This window comes from Mercenaria mercenaria, chromosome 19 (genome assembly GCF_021730395.1).
Source record: "Mercenaria mercenaria strain notata chromosome 19, MADL_Memer_1, whole genome shotgun sequence".
Lineage (NCBI taxonomy): Eukaryota > Metazoa > Mollusca > Bivalvia > Venerida > Veneridae > Mercenaria > Mercenaria mercenaria.
The window spans coordinates 18,842,035-18,864,460 of NC_069379.1; the positions used below are offsets into that span (position 1 = coordinate 18,842,035).

The following is a 22,426-nucleotide window of genomic DNA, read 5'->3' on the forward strand; positions in this document are numbered from 1 at the left end:
AATCAATGCTGGCTGGATATTCGTTTTTGTAATTTGAATACCCAACTCAGAGCTAGCTGGGTATTAAATCCTGGCTGTGTTTCAGTTTTGTAATGCGTTTTGAATATCCAATTTAGAGCTAGCTGGGTATTCACCTCTGGCTTGATGTTCGTCTGAAGTAATTATAAAAACCAACTCACAGCTAGCTAGATATTCACCTCTGGCTGGATATTCGTCTTATTTATTTAAATACAATACTCAGAGCTTGCTGGATATTCACCTATGGCTGGAGTTTCGTCTCATATTTGAATACCCAACTCAGTACTAGCTGATATTCACCTCTGGTTGGATATTCGTCTTATTTATTTGAACACCAAGCTAAGAGCTAGCTGTGCATTCAGTCCTGGCTGTGTATCCAGTTTCCTTATGTGTCGTGAATAGCTAACTCAGAGCTAGCTGAGTATTCTCCTCTGGCTGTAAATTCGTCTTTTATATTTGAATACCCAACTCAGAGCTGGATGGATATTCACCTATGGCTAGAGGTTCGTCTCATATTTAAACACACAACTCAGTACTAGCTGAATATTCACCTCCAGTTGGATATTCGTCTTATTTATTTGAATACCCAACTTAGAGCTGGCTGGATATTCACCTTTGGCCTGACATTCGTCTTTTATATTTGAATATCCAACTCAGAGCTAGCTCGGTATTCAATCCTGGTTGTATATTCAGTTTCCTTATGTATGGTGAATATCCAGCTCAGTGCTAGCTATGCATATACCTATAGCTGGATATTCGTTTTAGGTTTTTTGAATATCCAACTCAGAGTTAGCAGGATATTTAGTCCTGGCTGTGTATTCATCTTAGGTAACTTGAATTTCTAGCTCAAAGCTAGCTGGATATTCACCTCTAGCTGGATATTCGTCTTTTATATTTGAATACCCAACTCAAGGCTAGCCGGATATTCATCTCTGGCTGGATATTCGTTTTTATACTTGAATACCCAACTCAGAGCTTGCTGGATATTCCTCTCTGGCTGGATATTCGTCTTTTATATTTGAATATGCAACTCTAGGCTAGCTGGTTAGTCCTGGCTGTATATTCAGTTTCCTTATGTGTCATGAATATCCAACTCAGAGCTAGCTGGGTATTCAATGCTGGGTGGATATTCGTCTTAGGTAATTTAAATACCCAACTCAGAGCTAAATGTGTATCCACCTGTGACTGGATATTAGCGTTAGATTGTATGAATACCCATCTCAGAGCTGGCTGGGCATTTGAGCGTAACTAGATATTGAATATCCAACTCCCAATATCCATCTTCGAGCCAACTTCACAGACCTCGTACATTATACCTTCACTTTCTGATAAAATTTGCGCAACATTTTGACCAGCCAGAAAGCATAGTAGAATCCACACATCTAAAACACAGTTAGAACACTAATTTCACTTCAACAAAACAAGAATTAGAAAAGTCACGTAGAACAGTAGACTTTATATACTGTATAAGTGGGTATTCTCGCGGGTCAAAAAGTTTCGCGAGCGGAAATATTCGCGTATCGCCGAAAATTGAAATGTTAAAGCCAAATTTGTTCATCTTTACTTGACTATAATGACGTACCTTGGTGAACGTGGAAATTTAGGATTGCTGACATTTTCACGAACTTCTTGAATTCGCGGATATTTCCACGTCGTGAAGTTTTCCGCTCATACACTACTTATTCCAAATGATTATTCAAAAGATTAGATTAACCCTTTGTTAGAAGTCGCCCAGTGACTCAGTTGTTATATCTAGTCCACTGGGAGTACCGAGTCCGCACGCCCGCACAGTTCAGCGTAAGTTGATTCTTGGCACGTGAGAATTGTTGCACATTGAACAGATCATATCTAAATTTTCAAGAAAAATAAAAACTCAAGATACATTTATTCAACAGTTTCATGTCTTTATGAACGTAAAAATATATGGCAAAAATTCAGTTTTCCCATTGTAAAAATCAAGGGAATTCACAATTTTGAAAATTATTTCAATTTTGGAATTTTATAATTGTTCTGAATGTGTTACGTGTAAGGGTTACAATTGCTTGTTACTTAAAATACTTACGGTAACAGAAAAACAAACCAGCAACTATTAACAAAACCAAACTTTATTATGAGTAGTAACAATTCAAATACATGTGCATCTAAAACCTTGAGAATGCTTACTATCCGTAAAGTTCTATTTTGATATACAAGAAAAGTTCAAATCTTGTCCTGGTCAAACACATTCCAATTAGTATTGATTTCAAATTTCTCTCACAATCGAAACTGTACTTAGTATATCTAAAGAATATAAATACTCCCTTTAAAGATGTTATTTTATAAATCCACAATGTTAATGTATATCCATCAAATATTTAAAATCCAAACTGCTACCAAGAAATACAGGTAAGTTTTTTTTTATTAGACTTTATTGTAGGTTCTACCCTGCCCTCACACACCATTCTGTTTAAAGCATCATGGAAGGTTGTAGCGCTTGTATGTATCACCAAGATTAAAAGTGAAGATTCTGGAAGAACCAAGAATATCCCATGCTTTAAAATAACTTTAACATCCTGTTGATGGAACCATCATAGAATATAAATAATTAATTGATATACATGATGTCTCAAAACCAGCTTTGCAGTAAACAATTAGTTATCAGCATAAAAAAAAATATCCGCAAATTCAAGAAATTCGAGAAAATATCAGCCAGCCTAAATTTCCACGTTCACCAAGGCACGTCATGTACATAACAGTTGGAAAATTTCAGCGTAACTGAGACTGCTGAAAGACCTGTGAGGTACATATACTGGTTTACTATCGTCCAATAATTTAAAAATGAAACGTCTTTCATTTAAATTGCGTCTCTTTGGGTTCATAGATTGCAAAAAGCTGGTTTTCAGCTTGTTAATGTATTTGCAATTTCCTGTACAAAAACCAAGGTAAAAACCTACATGGGAGTCAAAAGCTTCTGTCTTTTTCGTTGATTTAACCTTTACCCTGCTAAATTTCTAAAATGGACTGGTCCGTCATTCAGTTTGGGCAGTATTATTTGAAGGGGTGTTCACTGAAAATTTACTGACTGAATAGCGAACAGTGCATACCATGATCAGACTGCACGGATGTGCAGGCTAATCTTGGTCTGCACTGGACGCAAAGGCAGAATCACTTGCCGCCAGCAGGCTAAAGATTAAACATAAATTCTATGGTTAAATGTTGTTATTGAATAGTTGCTTTGGGCTGGTTGAAAAAATATGTAGGTAAACCCGTAAGATTCAATGACACATCAGCTGACTGATTGGTGAAAAATACGTTGCCTTGGGTCATGAAAATATCTTTAAAATCTTAAAATATAGTGCTTTTTGTGCAGTATGTGGTATCTTTTAGCAGTCCTGGTAAATGTTTGATTTTAATGTTTCAAATTAGTTAAAGGTCCAATACTAAGGAAAGTGAACATTTTAATTTCTTTTAAAAAGCACAGAACTATTTCATTTTATTGGAAAATGAAAGTTGGTATGTAGAAATTCGAAATAAATCGCAGTATATGTACAATTATTTTTCTATGAAGTATGAAGAAAGTTAAAAAGACCTTGGGGTCATTCTGTCGATTCATTGAAATTTCAACATAATACACATACATTTCTTTGAGTTCCAAAGACCTTCTGTAAATTTTGACCTGCCAATCTTCATTATTTAGTGTCGTGCAGAAGTCTATGCACTGGCTATGAAAAAATTGCTAACTCACTTTCCCTTAGTAATGGACCTTGAAATACGTATAAGTTGGAATTTCATCACTAAATGCAATGCACAATTAAGGGCAGAAAACTGCTGTCGAGGAATATTTCAAAGTATAAAAAGAATGAATCGACTATACCCATACTGAAACGGTATTTTTGTGTCTGAAAAGCTATTCAAGAGGAAAAATGATACATCATGGGTCAATAGATATTACAAGGACGTCCTATAAAGTTATTTCTTACAATGTACGCTAATGGGAAATTCAATAAAAGAGTCTGACCCTTCCGTAATACCGAGTGTTTAGGGGATCCGGGGTATGTACCTGGAAACTTTTTAGTAAGTGGCAAATATACCTCAAATGGTGCAACTTGGTGTATATTTGGTATATTAATACAACTGATAGTTTTCCAATCGGAGCTTGCCAAACATTTTGACCAAAATGACTGCTGTCACGAATGTCAAAAATGAATAGTTGCTAGACACTTTTAGAGGTAGGGGCACCAATTGCGCCACCCCTTTGACCCCTTGAAACTATACATATAGCATATCGTGCGCTATTCAAAGAATGTACTGTTTTAGCATGAAAAGTGTACGGTAGCTAAAGGGAGCCATAATGCAGACATCTTCGTTTTCTTTATTACCTTGTGTTTTCGTAGATACCGTCGTGGTTGTTGTGAAAAATTCTGAAATAAGACAAAAATTCTAAGGAAGCTGACCCATAATGGCAATCGACAATTTACATGAGATAACGTGAGATTACGGAACCTCCTTACAATATTTTGGTTTTCTCCGACAGGAAAATGCCAAAGTTGCATACGGAAAATTTATTATCGCATGGAAACTGCCAACATTCATTACGGCTCATTACCTTAAACAAGTTGAATAAACGATTAAAATTGTTGGAAAAAATATTCATGCACATTCTCATCATAGTTTACTTCATTTGAGATAAAAATCTGCCAACTTATCAAAAATATTTTATAAAAATCATTACTATATATCCTTTAATTAGTGAAAACATCGAAAGGCTTTTCAATGAATCACGATCAAAGAGTACCCAATTTATTCTTAGCTACTCGTTTGAAGATAAACACGTTTATTCTCAATTATATCTTATTTGCTATGACATTGACTTAATCTTAAAACATGTTTGAAGACAGATCATAGAAGAACTGTTGATCAATACATCATAATAATATAAAATGTTGACTTTACCAATATTCAAAAGCATTTTATTTCCAAACGCGTACTTCATACACTTTCCGCACTACGACCCGAGTATCGTTACAAAGTCATGTATATTCTCTGGTCCTTTTAGGATCACGGGTTCCACTTTTATAAGAGCCATTGCTAGGGCCGTGACGGATGCAATTTTCATAACATCTCATGAACAGACCGAGCATTTTATTTCCAAACGCGTACTTCATACACTTTCCGCACTAGGACCCGAGTATCGTTACAAAGTCATATGTATTCTCTGGTCACGGATCACGGGGTCTATTTAACATTAGCTATTTATCGAAGAATAGAGTTCCACTTTTAAAAAAGCCATTGCCAGGGCCATGACGGATGCAACTTTCATAACATCTCATGAACAGACCGAGATAAACCGTTTCTGCTATTATTTTACTGCTCCTGAAGATTTTGTAGATTTTATACCTTATTTAATTCATATAATGAAACTCAGTTTTGCCGCTTGCCTCTGCAGAATTGCTGAATGGTTTAAAATTTGGAAGTCTGTATAGATATATTTAGGAAGGTAAACTACAATTCTCGATACTCTTCATACAGACATCCGATTTACACATGACTGCAGTCATGAACAGCTTCGATTTTTAGACGTTCTTGTGAAGGTCGTGGTTCAAAAATTAGAAACCGACAAATTTAGTTTATCCTACGGATAGCAAACAGTATCTACTTTTTACATCGTGTCACCCGAAGCACACAAAGCTTAACATTCCATTCTGTATGGCCAGGAGATTGTGTACAATAATTTCAAGAGACGAGTTATTACACGAACGACTCGGTGAATTAAAGGATGTTCTACTTCACCAGAAGTACCCTGAAACAGTTACCGACGTAGGAATATCTAAAGCTCTATAAATTGATAAAACTGATCTAAGATTCAACAAGGAGAGGAGGACAGACGATAATATCATTCCTTACGTCTCCACTTTCAATCCTCACAATCCTGAAATGCTCACAGTCATAATGAATAACCTCCCTGTTTTAAAGGCAGACAACAGACTCAGAGAAATATTCAATCAGTTTAAATTCATTAAAAGTAAACGACAACCGTTGAATTTGAAAAAAGTTCTCACAAAAGCGCACTTTGAAGAACAGCCAACCGTACCTAGCATAAAAAATGTCAAAGACCAAAATGCGGTCTCTGCAGATATATTAACGAAGGAAACGAATTTTCTTTCAACAATGGGAAAGTATTCAAAACAAGATTAAGTGCATCATGTACTGTGAAAAATGTGGGTTATGTTATGAAATGCAGTGGCTGCGGGCTGGAGTATATAAGCGAAACAGGAGATAACTTGCGACACCGAATAACTGTTCATAATCAACAGATCAAAGAGTCGCGATTGCGATTGCGATTTTTAAATGTTAGTTAACATTTGGCCACCTGTCCTAAAGTCGAGCCGAAATATTCTATTTTCCCTCTTTATAAAATGCAGACAGAAAACACAAATTTAAAGAGATTGGAAGAACAATATTTTATAAGGATATTTAATCCCGTACCGAACAGAAGCAGATAACGTTACGTTTACAACAGTCTCGTTTTAGACGTCACTGATTGGACGTCCGATTTAACGTCAAAGAGTAACGTCGCCTTATTTTGTCAAGTAACCAAGCAACGTCATTCTTGAGAATCACTTACGGGTGAAACCGGTCGAATGACTTTCTCTATTTATCTACTTATTTTGAGATCAATTACAAGAAAATTAAATTCACGATAATTCAAAGACATTATTCCTAACATTCTTTCAACCGTTTCTCCGTGGTTGCGATAATATTTACTTTGGATATGAATGTACTTACCTGGACATGAAACTTCCGTACAGAGTCCAACGTTATACCCAATTCCACCTTGACTGGTCTTACAATCTTGCTCTAATCCCGTTGAGCAGTTCCTTAAGCGTTTCTGAAAGCAGGATCCGCTCTGTTCCTTGCATCCCCAAACACCCCATGGTAACCAGTAAGGTGAAGGTGTGGTTGTTGGCGTCGTAGTGGTTGGAGTCGTGGAAGGCGGTGTCGTGGTTGACGGTGTTGATGTTGTTGCAGCAGATGTCATTGGTGACGTCATAGTAGGTGACGTAATTGTAGTTTGAATTGTTGTCTGTGTTGTTTGTATAGGAGTAGCTATTGCTTGTACTGTGGACGTGGCAGGACCAACAGTTGTACGACTATACAGTAAACCTTAGAAAACGGAATGAAATATAAAGTCCACAGTCTGATTTATGCAACAGTTTTGGAAATCTGAAAAACTATATACTAGAGCTATTAAATCTATTTCTTTCTCGTTAGAAACACTTAATACTTTTTATTGTTTATTGTACGTTACGTATGTCTAGCCGCTTAACACTCACATGAGATCAAATTCAGTCATTGACAAATAATGTTTAACCTCATATGAAACAGATACACCCTTTGCTATTGAATATATTCTGTGAAAGAGTACAGCAATGAAGCACGGTTGCTTTTTTTTCTAGATTACTCGGGAGTATTTTTACCTTTTTCTTACGCTTAGTCACTGATATCAACATTCATTTTTTCGATAATTATCTATATTTGAACCTGTTCTGTGAAAATGACGGGCAAGGAATGCCTGGTAACAGGTTGGTTATATATGAAAGCCATGATCAAGCCTTTCATAACGCTGAACGTACATTTAAAATCGGACCGATATTGAAAAATATATGTTTGAAATTTTACAAAGACAATGGCTGATCATGAAAGCAGCCACATAAGTGTGTGTATGACGTTATTTACACTGACGAATTCAATATTAATTTTAGCAAATAACCTTTTATATAAATTAATTTCCTAGTGTTCCTTCAGTTTAAAATGTAAAACTTGGTAGATCCATTCATAATATTTGGAAAAATAAGAACAATTATTTTACAGAATAAGGTATTAAATAATGTCAATAAATGTCCAGAAACTTAAAAGTACCCCATTTTGTTTAACGTTTCCATGGAAACAAAATGGCTGCCATTTTAATCAAATATTGAAGTATTCATAACCTTATCATTTTTAGCCGATTTTGAAAATTATTTCACTTACTGGACTGACCTTAGACGTTCTAGCAGGCAGAATTTACATAACAACAACGTTACCTTAACTTTAACTTCTAACTTTCTGGCGGCAAGTGATTCTACCTTAGCGACCAGTGCAGACCAAGATCAGCCGGCACTGCTGATCATGGTCTGCAATGTTCGCTATTCAGTCAGTAAGTTTTCAGTAAACACCCTTTGAATAATGAATGGTACTTCCCAAACTGAATGATAGTCCATTTTAGAAATTTAGCAAGGTTAAGGTTAGGATTTACTTACTGCATAACTGACATGTTTTAGGGCATAGATTTAGAGCGCCATCAGTGTCAGCACATATAATAAATTGAAGTATGTCACAGTTTGCATCCGGGTTGTCAACGCAAATGTCTGAAAATTCGTCAAGGTATTAGTAACAGTGACATCACAGATAACGGTCTAATATTTGGTTATTTACAGATGACTTAAAGATTATCATAAAGTCAACAGACTAAAGTGTACATTCGGCGTACATAAATGTCTGAAAATTATGTTATGTAAGTAGCAACAATGACGTTACAGATAACTGACACTTATGTAGCATCCAACAAGGAATTTCACGCCAAAGCCAAGCTATCATGTAACATTTATAAGCCACAATGACAACACAGATAGTGGACAACTACATATATGTATTTTGTTTTGATTATAAAACGCATTATTAGGAGTTATATTTCCAGTTCAAGACTGGGGAGCATCTTATAAGCGTGTTCTACAAGGAAATTTAAAGGAAAAGAAACCCCATACAGCATGACCGATTTTGAGGTGCGTCTGCTAAGCGAGTGCGTCTTATAAGCGAATGTATATGCATTCAATTAAGACTTAATAAAAATATCTGAAAATAAAGCTGTAATATAAACACTGATGACGACATAGATAATGAACAGATATGCTAGTATGTCGCTGAGATGTTTACACAAATATATGAAATAGATGTGTTGTAAAATAGACAGCAATGACGTTATAGATAGTAGAGATATTTCAGTTTGCATCCAGTATATCAATACAAATAGCTGTAAATTATGTTGAAATATAGATATCAGTGACATCGTAGATAAAGAAAATAATAATCTGACACTGGGTTTAGATGCAAATGGGAGTATCCGGTACAAGGGTTACTGTTTTTGGTGGTAAAGAGGCCCTGTCGCGTTACCATTATAACAGTTATCAAAGAACATCAATGACGTCATATATAGTAAAGATATACTCCAGTCTGAATCCAAGATATTAGCACACAATAGTGCTGAAACATAGACACCAGTGACGTCACTGATGAAGAATATAAAAATCTGACACTGGCTGTAGATGCAAATAGGAATATCCGGTACGAGGGTTTCTGTTTAAGGTGGTAACGAGACTCTGCTGAGTTGCCGCTAAAACAGATATCCGAGGTTCGGATATTTTATATATAAATTTTTATATTGATTCAATTCAGTTATTTAAATATGTATACACTACCTGCAGGAGGATCCACACTTTTAGGGGGAAGCAGTCCAAATTCTGAAAAAATACATTAGTATATCCACGTTGTAATGCTAAAATGTCCATGTAGAGTATACGATTGGATATAACATCTATAAATGTTTGTTTGTCGTTTATTTCAATCCACGTATTAATTGCACACAAACAATCATGGCTTTCCATAGAATGCAGTTTTCAAAATATCTGTTTTGTTATAATTCACGCTCTGTGGCAAGAGTCACTTTTTACATCTCAGTTATTATACTGCCTGTAAATAAATAAAAAATCAATTCTTAAAATAAATTCGGTGTTATAGTATAATGCTACCAATTTTCTCATATTTTCTCTGCTGACTTTGGAATTGGAAAAATCTTTTTCGTACGACATGCGCGATTTATCTAATATTGTGTCCAATATTGCACAGCTGAATAAATACTATAATGTCTTGTTAATACGTACTCCATATATTAAAGTGTATGAAACAAAAGTTCTGTGCACGTTTTGTTAACACTAACTTCACACAATAAGGTGTTTGAAACATAATGTACTGTGCACATTACTTGTTCTTCTTACAAAGTCACTGCGTTTATTACTTGTTTTTGTTTTATACTTACTGCACATATTACATGTTTTTGGACACAAGGTGGCGCTAGTGTACTCGTACTTGCACACATACTGCTGTACTAAAGCACAGCTTGTCTCCGGATCATCCCTACAGTCATCTAAAATTACATACAAAGGATTTATTTTTTCCTGCATTTAGAAATAATAATTTCACCTAAAAGCTCATAACGCATTATTGTTCCTTCTCTTGAGAAGGAATATCTTAATTCGGCAAGTCACACTTGTCTGAGCTATTGATATCGAAAGCTGTAGTAATTACAAGCTGGTCATTAAACTTCGTGACCTTAGAAATAACCTCTGACGTTAAACTATTCTTTCTCATTTGAGGCTCTGAATGAACGCGTTCCATGGATTGCATAATACTTAACCTGAGGATACGGTGCCCCTAAAGTGACATGTTACACACTTTTTTTCCAATTAGGTAATGTGACACTTTTTTTATTTCGTTTAAACGAAATGATTTCGTTTAAACGAAATAACTTATTTCATTTAAACGAAATAACTTATTTCGTTTAAACGAAATCATTTCGTTTAAACGAAATAATCATTTATATCAATAATTAATAATAAATTAATAATCAAATAATTAAACGAAATGATTTCGTTTAAACGAAATGATTTCGTTGAAACGAAATGATTTCGTTGAAACGAAATAAGTTATTTCGTTTAAACGAAATGATTTCGTTTAAACGAAATAACTTATTTCGTTTTAACGAAATGATTATTTCGTTTAAACGAAATAACTATTTCGTTTAAACGAAATGATTTCGTTTAAACGAAATAACTTATTTCGTTTAAACGAAATGATTTCGTTTAAAGGAAATAAAAAAGTGTCACATTACCTAATTGGAAAAAAAGTGTGTAACATGTCACTTTAGGGGCACCGTACGAGGATGACTGATTGATTTTTTATTTCCTCCATTCTTGAAGAACATAACATATGTACATTCAGTCGACCAGATAGACATATATCAGCAAATTTAAATGTAAACAACCAAATATTATCGTTACCTTCAAATGCATGGTTAATATGTGAAAACAAACCCCATTGCGACCCTCTAATTATGCGCAACAAATTCACACATCGAATCATAATGGACTGACCGGGTCAGTGTCTTATTGCCTTATTTACTCGACTGAAAGGGGTAACAGATTTAATTTGTTGTTGGATTTAACAATTTATGTTAGATAACTAGCGTAAATACTTACCTGACATTTTTTTGGCAGTATAAAAAGAGACATTGCAACCAAAATTTTACAAGATGATCATTTTATATTTATATAGATGTGCCCTAGAAGGAACTTTTGCTATGCTTTAATTTGTTTAATATGTGGCTTCCACACGTTTGTTACGAACATATATGTCTATTTGCTAAATCCTATTTTCTATAATTGTATTCTCATAATTATTATACATAATTATTATTATGTATTTGCCAGAGGGTTAAATATTGACTAACATGGCATAAATTGTTATTGAATCCATTGTTTATGATATTAAACATAATATGAAATAAGGCAAAGCCTCAAAACGAGCTCGAAGAAATCAGATTTAGCTAAAAATATATGCATCATTTATATGTAACAAAGAAACTATTCATTACTTAAAAGAATTCGCGAGAACCTTAGGCTATTCACTTGAAAATAGTCTACATTTAGTGTCATCATACCTGTAACAGCGAATATCATACGTTGCAAAATTTATGGGATGCCGGTGTCACGGTGACGTCATTACCTATTTGCCGCGTTCCCGTGGCTTTATGCTTATTAATGAAAATGTTCTTTTTTTCAAACAACTGGAAATCTTTCTTGCATTATTTTTGAGTGATAAATAATTTTCAGCAATCGAATGAAGTTCTGTATTCACTGCGGAATGAAGTATTTCCTGTGATCACCTGTCCGCTAGGGTACGCTTTTTAGCAACTTCCGATGAAACTTTTCAAATCAGTCACCAAGTGTGAAAGTATACTTGTGTTACCGTTAAGCTCGAATCTCGAGCAGGCCCTTCGTCTCTGCTCTTCGAGCTCGCTATTAAGAATATGAAGATATTTGTGAAGATGTTACTTACGCGTGCACTGCGGTACATCACAATTTTGCAGCACACCATTTACATAACACTGTGGTGTACCGGAATCTTTCGGGTCGCGGCAATAGTTTTTAGCATCTGCTACAGTTTCATTCAGAAATTTGACGAGAGTGTCTCCGGTTTGAGAAACGTAGTCTGTCCATGACGAGCACGTGTTATTATCTTTATCAATAGCAACGTACCCTGCATATTGTACACTCTGGCTCGGATAAAAACATTCTGAAAAAAAAAACAAACAAACAAAAAAAAAACAACAAAAAACAAACAAACGAAAAACGATTCAAAGAAAAATTAAACTCTTCCTTATCGTTTTGAAAGACGTAATGTAGCGGACCCCTATAATGACACTCGGCAATTTCCGTGAGATTACGTACTCTCGTTAGGCCACTCAGCATTCTTCAGACGTAAAATGCTGAGAAAGCCAAAACTGTATGTGGAGCACACGTCATTTCCCCACTGTCATTACAGGTCCACCTTAACAAGCCATGACTTTATCAATAAAACTAAAAAAACAAAAAAAAAAAAAAAAAGAAAAAAAATTTGGGTCAAACAATGAAAGAAACATATATTATTTTATGCTTTTCAATGAAATACTGAAATTTATCGGTGAAATAAAATTGATTTATTTTATGTTTTTCGGTGGTTTATCGAAATATAACGGTGAATTATATCCTGATAAACTCACTGGCCACTCAGTGAAAATTATCAAATCTGATACCCGGATCAACGTCAAAAAGTTTACCGAGCGTACTGAAAGCCGGAAACAATATGACGATGACGTCGTTAAAATGACGTCATCTTTGCGATGCTTCCTGATAAAATTTCCCGCAAATTTCGACATTTTATTGAAATAAACACAACAAAAGTAGAGTTTTAGACATAAAATAAACAGAAAAATTGTTGGTATCGATGTAATATCACGGTAATTTCACTCGTGAACACCAAAAGTTGTTATTTTCACTCGTGGCTGCACCACTCGTGAAAATATCACTTTTGGTGCCCACTCGGTGAAATTATAACGTGATATTACACCGAAACCAACAATTATCCTCTATATGTTCACTGTTTCAAACAGTGAAAATATCATTTTTATTTTTCACTGGTACGGAAACTACACTTGAATGCGAAAGAATATGAATTAGAATCTATAAATAATGGAAAACTTCATGAAAAATATACTTCAGTAAAGACAAAGATATAAATTAATATTTACAGGATCATGAAGATATACCTTCCATCATTAAATAATCTAAAAGAAGCCTGGAAACGTCATAGGACTATTTGAAAGTTATACGCTATAGATATCGTGACGTCATGAAATTATGACGTCATGATGCGATGCACTTGACGCTGCGCGGGTAAAATTGACATAATTTGTTTAAAACCATTGAAAATACATAAAATAAAAAGAAAATTTGTTTGTTTGAATGTAAGATTGAAATATATTTCACTCGTGAACACAATAATTTACATTTTCACTCGTGGCTGCGCCACTCGTGAAAATATTTAATTATAGTGTTCACTCGGTGAAATATATTTCGATCTTACACTGAAACAAACAAATATCCTCTATATACATATGGGTTGTTCCATGAGATATCTTGTATTTGTGACATGATATAGATATATCAAGTACATGTAATATAAAATACTGGAAAATCATTGTTTTTCTTATGTTCATACAGAAACTAAAAACAAATATATCGTAATACAAGTATCTAAGGTAAATTAAATTCTACCATAGTTTACAAATAAATGTTATTTGTGTTGTCATTGCAACGGAAATTCCAAATCATTGTAATTTTTGAAATAGAGATTTAGTATATACATAATTTATTTAAGGTCGATTGTGAAGGAAGTTCTACATGTTATATTGATCACTCTCGACGCCTCATTCGTGATACAATCCATCGCCATGAGGGCATGAGAGAAGAGGCCAGTTTCCCTTTTAATGCTGAGCGCAAGCAAGTAAGCTACTGGTACCATTTTTTCACGTCTTTGGTATGACGCGGTCAGGGATCGAACCCACGACCTCCCGCACTTGAAGCGGATGCAATACCACTAAGTTATCGAAGCGGTTAAAATAGAGAGGATTATTACTTCAGATTTGAAAGGTAAAAGAATGTTCTTTATGAATATTTTGTTGTTTCAATTTTGATTTCTTGTCACTAATACAGGTTTTCCCGTGGAATGGCCCTATTATATGAAACAACCTTTAAATAACTTAAAGTAAAATATCATGACATGTATTGTTTCATAAATATATAAATTTGCTAAACAATATTCATCACGCTGAAGTGATTATGTCACAACACCGTTTAAAGGTTTCGCAGTATATAACAAATTCTAACACGATCCGATTCATTTTCCTGTTTAACAAAGAAGGCTGGAAACAGTAAATTATTATACAACAATTCACTGTTCTGACGCCACAATAATTACGTCATAGCGTCAAGCGGCATAGCGGCGCGCTGGAAAAGAAACCGATTAAAAACGGGCAAACATTTAATGAATGCCGTCAAGGATGTACTTTAAATTCCTTGGTAACGTGTTAGAATCGAAATAATATATCTAATTTAGTGATTTGCTATTGAATAAAATCATTGTTTGTCGTTCAGATGCGTATCATTAGATCTATATCGCTCGGGCTGCGTCTTCGTGATATAATTCCTTCGCATCTAAACTGCAAACTATGATTTATTCAGCGACAAATCACTAAATGAGATATATTATTTCTTAAACAACATATTGTTTTTGTAAATAAACAGCATCTTGACCAACAAATAATCTGTCCAATATATGTTTTATCATTCTGTCCAACATAGTTCACCGGGTCCAATCGTTACCTTGAAAAACCGGATCAGTAACGTTTGATCTCGGATCGAATGGAGCGGTTTTGGTGATTTTGGGTAAGAAAATTATATTTTTCTGTTATTTGAAAATCATTGTCAAGGACGGCACAAAGCGCAAGATGTGCTCCGAGTATTACGAAATACTCGTTGCTATTCATTTTCCGGCAGATCTAAGCACTTTTTTCAATTACCTTTGAAAACCATACGAAAATAGCAGGTAAACAATGCCGCAACTCAGAAAAGGCATTATTTCAGTACGTTCTTCAGCAAAAACTCTAAATTACCACTTCCGCGATATCACTGACACATTCCTGTATCATGTTTTATCATAAATGATGAATTATATCTCTTGAATGACCAGTATAAGGCGATTCATGACCGTGCCGGTCAGTAACGCAGAAGACACAAGATCAGCGACTGCAAAATACAGTAACATAGGAGCTTCGGAGTTTTCTCATGTGTTCATTTTTATTTATTTACAAGGGAAACAAACCTTTATTCATTGTATTTATCTATCAAAACAGTGATAACTAGTGGCAACACTAAGAAGAATAACACGATCAAAAAGATGTTTGATGTTTCACCCTTATAAGAGTCATGTCACCATATGTTGCTACCAAATTGAAGTATATGGAAATTGAATAGATGAACAAACAGGATGTCTCCAATTTATGCAGTACTGATTTTTATGGTATACAATTATGCTGGTTCTAATAAAAAAGCTGCAGTATGATTTATTACGTCTGTTACACTGGAGAGTTTTGTCTTTGTGTCTTTTCATATGTCCCTTCAGGTTTGATTTTGTTAAGCATGTTTGATACCATACTATGTAGCATGAAGCCTTAATAAAGAAAGGATAATGCAACGACTCAGCCTATTTCTTTGCTTGCATTTAGAACCCTATAGTTCCGGTAATTATAACCCTACCACGGATATCATTAACTCTTTTTCAATTCACCTTTACCTGCTATTTTCGTATGGTTTTCCGAAGTAACTGAGAAATGTGCTTAGATTTGCTAGAAAACAAATAGCAATGAGTGTTCCATAATGTTCAAGGCTCATCTTGCACTGTATTCCGTCTCTGACAATAATTTCTAAATAACTGAAAAAGACAATTTTCTTACCAAAACCGCTCCATTTGATCCGAGATCATGCGTTACTGATCCGGTTTTTCAAGATAACAATTGGACTCGGTGGAGTTGAATACTTAAAATATTCTAAATGAGTTGTCCCCTTTTAAATAAGAATGCCATTTGTAGAGAACTGAAGGTAAACAATTGTCAAAAACGATGTTATACCTAGTTATGTAAAGTCTAAATAATCGAACGATTTAAAAATGGTGAGTTTTTAAACGCGCTGAACTGTCCAGAAGTGTGGCTCCTTCATGCAATCCCTTTCCGGAATTCAATAAATATATGCGTATATACTGACAATGGTTTGTAGAATAATATAGGCCCTAAATGTTTTATATGCTGTTAAGCAATGCTTTTTTTCTATGATCTGATGACGTTCGAACATTTTTCTCCGAAACATGGACCTATATCTTGTATCATTTGGTAAAACATCTTGAGCATAGCTGAATTACTAAAACGGTGTTTCAGTAAAAGTAACAAGGCATGATTAACCGGGAAAAACGTGCAAAAAAATTTATTCACGTCTCATACCTTGGCAATATGGAACAGGACAAAATTCCCAGTCAAAAGTATTCGATGTAAAACACCATGGGAAACCACGACCTGAAGTGGAAAATGAATTTTTAATTTGGAGAATTTAAAACGTACGTAGATCTAGCAGTCCGTCAATAATTTAGTCACAACATTCAATGCATTTATTTTATACAATAATATACTGTATTTAAAAAATGAAATAAATAAATACCGTCCAGGTCCCTGCACATGTTCCTGGCAACAGTGATAGAGATGTCTGGGAATCCTTGGAGACTCGGGTCTAAGTCAACCCAATTCTTACATGTTTTACCAGTAACAGTGGTAGCGAAAGAACCCATGTACTTTGTACTATCGTAGAAACAATCTAAAAATAGATGGAATATCACGTGACCAGAATAATCTCTAAACATGAAAAAATATAATAACGTTTTACAAAATATCTTAAAATTGCTAACTTCTGTAAATTTTAAGAGAGTGGGAGAAAATCATGCAGCGCTAATCTGGTAGGCAATATTTTAAAAACAAGAGGGCCATGAAGGCCCTGTATTGCTCACCTGACCTATTGACTTAAAGATCATCAAGATAGTTTCATTAAGATATGGTCATAAATGTGGCCTCTAAAGTGTTAACTAACTTTTCCTTTGATTTGACCCGGTGACCTAGGTTTTGACCACACGTAACCCAAATTCAAACCTGACCTAAATATCATCAAGATTAACATTCTGACTAAGTTTCATGAAGATACAGTTATAAATGTGGCCTCTAGAGTGTTAACAAGCTTTTCCTTTAATTTGACCCGGTGACCTAGTTTTTTACCTCACCTGACCCAGATTTGAACATGACCTACAAATCATCAAGATTAACATTCTGACCAAGCTTCATTAAGATATGGTCATAAATGTGGCCTCTAGTGTGTTAACTAGCTTTTCATTTGATTTGACCCGGTGACTTAGTTTTTGACCCTACATAAACCAGATTTAATTCGGACTTTGAGATCATCATGATTAATATTCTGACAAAGTTTCATGAAGATACAGTCATAAATGTCGCCTCTACAGTGCTTACAAGCTTTTCCTTTGATTTGACCTGGTGACCTAGTTTTTGGCTCCAGATGACCCAATATCGAACACATCCAAAATTTTATTGAGGGTAGCATTCTGACCTAATGAGCTAATAATTAAAGAATGCCATTGTTAAAGTATATTTTCATTAAATCGGATTAATCAAAACATGTGTAATAAAGACAGCAAGCTATAATTAGGTTAAAATAATCCACTTAAAAATAATTACAATTACATCTGAGTTTTCCCTATAACATGGCTACGCATCTGTACCGCAAACATTACGCGAGACGACATATGTATCGTATCTGTACTCCAGGTCTAACACGCCTAAATGTTAATTTCATATATTCTTTATAAAATTGACAAAGTTTACAGAGCTGCCATAATCCGTTAGACCCATTTCAGAGGGAAAAATATCTTACCTCATTTTAAATAATTATCCTATTAGAGTAAACTGACTTAAAAGTAGGGGTCATGAATGTTCTGAGGAAGATCGAAACTGGCACATTTGCTAACTGTAAAATCACACCAAAGTCACACCGCTGGTATAAGAATTTATACTTAAACTGAGTTTTGCTTCACCAGCTAAATCTTTATCATTCTTTTTTGTTCTGAGAAAATGTAAAAATACTTCCAGAATGAAATTTAAACAAAAATAGTCTTAATTTAGGTCGCTGTAGCCAGCCCGAGTGCAAAATTAGCGTTCAATAATCTATCCACCATATTACAAGATGGCTCCTGCACTTGTTCCTTGAGTATAGTTAGGCCTCAACCTTGGCCTTTCCAAAGTTCGGAAAAATGCTGTTTTCTACTACTACTAAAACAAAAAACCAGGAAAATTTGCCGTTTTTCAAACGAAAGATTTGATCACATAGCTTTTATATAGGTATAGAAGTCTGAGTAACAGTGCATGCCATTTTCGGTGTGTATGTGCATGCAGTTTGCGGTCCAGGTGCGTAGCAAAAAGAATCGAGTACAGATGTTGCGTGTTTGCCGATAAAATCAAATCATTATGTTTGAAACAAAAAAGAAAACAAACAAACAAACAAACAACCCCCACCCACCAAAAAAAAAAAAAAAAAAAAAAAAAAAAAAAAACCCAACAACATTTGTCTGATATATGTACCTGTTGATTGAACTTGAGGTGTTGTCACTTTAGTTGGCGTCGGCACTGATGTATCTGGAGTTTGATGTTTTAAAATTACACATTAAGAAAAGGATCTTACATTTTTTGCAAATAACCGAGATCGACAAAAAAAGTGGAGGTGTATAATAAAAGGGTCATTATAACAGTAGCTAGATCTGGGATTTTGTATTCTGCTCTTGTTGATTTTGTTAAGTTGGATCATGTAATCCTAGATCAAGCCACTATTATAACAACCATATTGTGATGTAGACAAAGACTTTTAGTGCATGCGTCTATCCACTGATATAATTGAGCCGTGCCACGAGAAAACCAACATAGTGGCTTTGCGACCAGCATGGATCCAGACCAGCCTGCGCATCCGCGCAGTCTGGTCAGGATCCATACTGTTCGCTAACAGTTTCTCCAATTCCAATAGGCTTTAAAAGCGAACAGCATGGAGCCTGACCAGACTGCGCGGATGCGCAGGCTGGTCTGGATCCATGCTGGTCGCAAACCCACTATGTTGGTTTTCTCATGGCACGGCTCATATAAGCTATCTGACTATATTTGAATATGTACTTAGCAATAGGCAATTGAAATATATTGTTTAGCAGTTCGCATTTAACAATTTGCATTATTTTATGATTTTCAAGGAAATACTGAAATTTATCAGGGAAATAAAATTGATATTTTCACTGTTTCAAACAGTAAAAATATCATTTTTATTTTTCGCTGGTGCGGAACTACACTTGAATGCGAAAGAATATGAATTATGAATAATAGAAAATTCCATGCAAAATATACTTCAGTAAAGATATAGATGTACATAAATATTTACAGGATCATAAAGACATAAATTCCATTATTACAGAATCTAAAAGAAGTCTAAAAATGTCATAGAACTGTTTGACAGTTATACACCATAATTATGACGTCCTGATTCTATGCACGTGACGCTGCGCGGGTGAAATGACAAACCATTGAAAATACATAAAATAAAAAGAAAATTTGTTTGTTTCAATGTAAGATCGAAACATATTTCACTCGTGAACACTATAATTTACATTTTTCATCTCATTATAGTGTTCAGTCGGTGAAATATATTTCGATCTTACACTGAAACAAACAAATATCCTCTATTTCTCTTACCTAATGCAAATGCGTTTGACATTGTACATAAGCGTTTGGCAAAAAGCATTTGGCACTACCTATATGTAATTAAGCATTTTGCAATTAACATAGCGCAGAGACCTTCAATCGAAAACAGATCCTTTATAAATCACGTCGGACAAAGAAATTCACGTGATTGTAGAAATTCACGTGATTGTTTTTAAACCTTAAAGGTACTTTGAAAGTGTACAGCACAACCAAACAAAATGATAATGGACTTTGTCAACTTTTCAGCGTGTTTTTTTTTTTTTTTGTGCAGAACGGTTGCTTTACACACTTTTCGCTGCTAGCATGCGTTCTACATGAAGTATTATTTTTTAATGTTGACATAAGCAAGGTTGGTGGCAAAGATCGCAGATGGCACAAGAGCACAGTTATTTGCCTTTAGTTGACGATGTTGAAGCGGTTACGCATAAAATAGTTCCTCTGTTTGATGGTGAATATTAATGAAGTTTTGAGCGAAAGACCTGCAATAAATGGCATAATTGAATAGCGGACATATGAAATAGTAGGTACATATACAATATCACAGAATGAGAATGATATAATATGCATAACATGACTTTTTGATAGGTTTAATTTTGCCTATTTGCGGCAATTTAGAGAGTGTTCTTCACACGCATGTAATTTAAAATTGGTTCAAGATGGTGGAAAAAAGAGCCGGTGTGGGGTGAAATAAGTGGATCCATAAAAAAGGTTGACAGAAGGTCATGTGCGCATGCGCAAACCTATATATATAGCTAATTGGCGGAGCGCTTAATATAGCCTGAGGGTACATCTCAAAATCTAAATTGACTATTTCACGATTGATAAAACGGCCAGTAGCTAATAAATCTCCCCTGGATTCATGACAGTTGTTTAAGCTTCAGTGTAAAAATTGGACTAATATACTAAGTATGACTGACTAAAACCCAAAGGTGGAAGTAGGCTGAAATATCTGAAGATATCCTCGTAATGTCTAAAAAGGTTTCTGGGTTTTCCAGGTTATATATTACCAATATAGACATTTTTCGACATTGTATTTTACATACGTCTTTGTGGCTGAGTGGTCTAGGAGGCTGGCATTTTGCATGGAATTTATAGCAGATTTGATATCAAACAATGGTGAGTTTGCTCAGTGGGTATTAATTGTCCATTAAGAGCTATATTGGAAAGTATTTAAATGTCATTTCTTTTTATTGTCTGAGAATGGCATTCGGCTGGAATATACAAGTACAAATAATATACATGTACACACATAAGAGGACGAAAGATTTCAGACACAATGTCTTTTATCAAATCGTCACGGAGAACATACGCCTCCGTGGGCCCGAACTCACGACCCCGAGCTGAGGAATGGGTAGATATAAAATGAATCTTCTGGGAAATTAGTGGAGATGATATATTTTAGACACAGCTGGGAAATCGATATACATAGCATGAATCTCATGGAGAATAATGGACACAGTATATATGAAACAAAGCTGAGGATATGGTAGACTTAATTAGAATCTTCTTGGAAATAAGCGGACATGATATATATGAGACACGGCTGAATAAATGGTAGATAAACATGTAATAAGAATCTCGTGGGAAATAAGTGGACACTATCTTTATATGACACAGCTGAGGAATTGGTAGATAAATTTAAGAATCATACGAGAAATAAGTGGGCAGAATTCATATGAGACACAGCTGACGAAATGGTAGACATAGTAAGAATCCTCAAGGAAAGAAGTGGACATATAAGGAAATGGTAACATAATAAGACCCACCTTTGAAATAAGCGGACATATATGTGAGCTGACGAATTGGTAGACATAATAAGAATCCACTAGGAAATAATTGGACAAGAGATATTTGAGAAACAACCGGCGAATTGGTAGACATGATAAGAATCACCTGGGGTATAAGTGGGCATATGAGACACAGCTGAGGAATTGGTAGACATACTAGTAATAAGAATCTTCTGGGAAATAACTGGACGTGATATATATGAGACACCGCTGGGAAATTGGTAGAGTCTGACATAGTAAGAATCTCCTTGGGGTTAAGTGGACACAATATATTTGAAACACAGCTGAGGAAATGGTAGACAAAAATGAGAATCTACTGAGAAATAAATGGATACGATATATATGAGACACGGCTAAGTCATTGTAAACAGACATCATATATTAATGGTTAGCCCCACATTTGAGAAAAAATATCAAACAATACCAAATCATAGTATTATTATATATAAGTCCTTCGCATGTATATATCTCCAAAATACCTTTTTTTACTCAACGACAGGTCATTGGGATATATACCAGAATTATTTTTAAATGAGAAATGGTCGAA

The 22,426-nt window shown here is 34.8% G+C and overlaps 1 protein-coding gene across 11 annotated transcripts in view; it reads right to left on the reverse strand.

The window, feature by feature from the left end:
- Positions 1-22,426, reverse strand: part of LOC123542395 (integumentary mucin C.1-like) — a 64,854-nt gene that overhangs the window by 40,288 nt on the left and 2,140 nt on the right. For 8 of the 11 annotated variants that reach the window (XM_053531847.1, XM_053531846.1, XM_053531845.1 and 5 more), the window contains exons 4-12: positions 18,935-18,988; positions 16,956-17,108; positions 16,742-16,813; positions 12,208-12,444; positions 10,130-10,237; positions 9,513-9,554; positions 8,298-8,405; positions 6,784-7,161; positions 4,377-4,418 (exon numbers count right to left, since the gene is read on the reverse strand). In XM_053531847.1, the coding sequence (XP_053387822.1) occupies positions 4,377-4,418; positions 6,784-7,161; positions 8,298-8,405; positions 9,513-9,554; positions 10,130-10,237; positions 12,208-12,444; positions 16,742-16,813; positions 16,956-17,108; positions 18,935-18,988 (1,194 nt within the window). The remainder of the gene's footprint in view (positions 1-4,376; positions 4,419-6,783; positions 7,162-8,297; positions 8,406-9,512; positions 9,555-10,129; positions 10,238-12,207; positions 12,445-16,741; positions 16,814-16,955; positions 17,109-18,934; positions 18,989-22,426) is intronic. The other 3 variants (XM_053531848.1, XM_053531856.1, XM_053531849.1) reach the window with 2 other exon arrangements.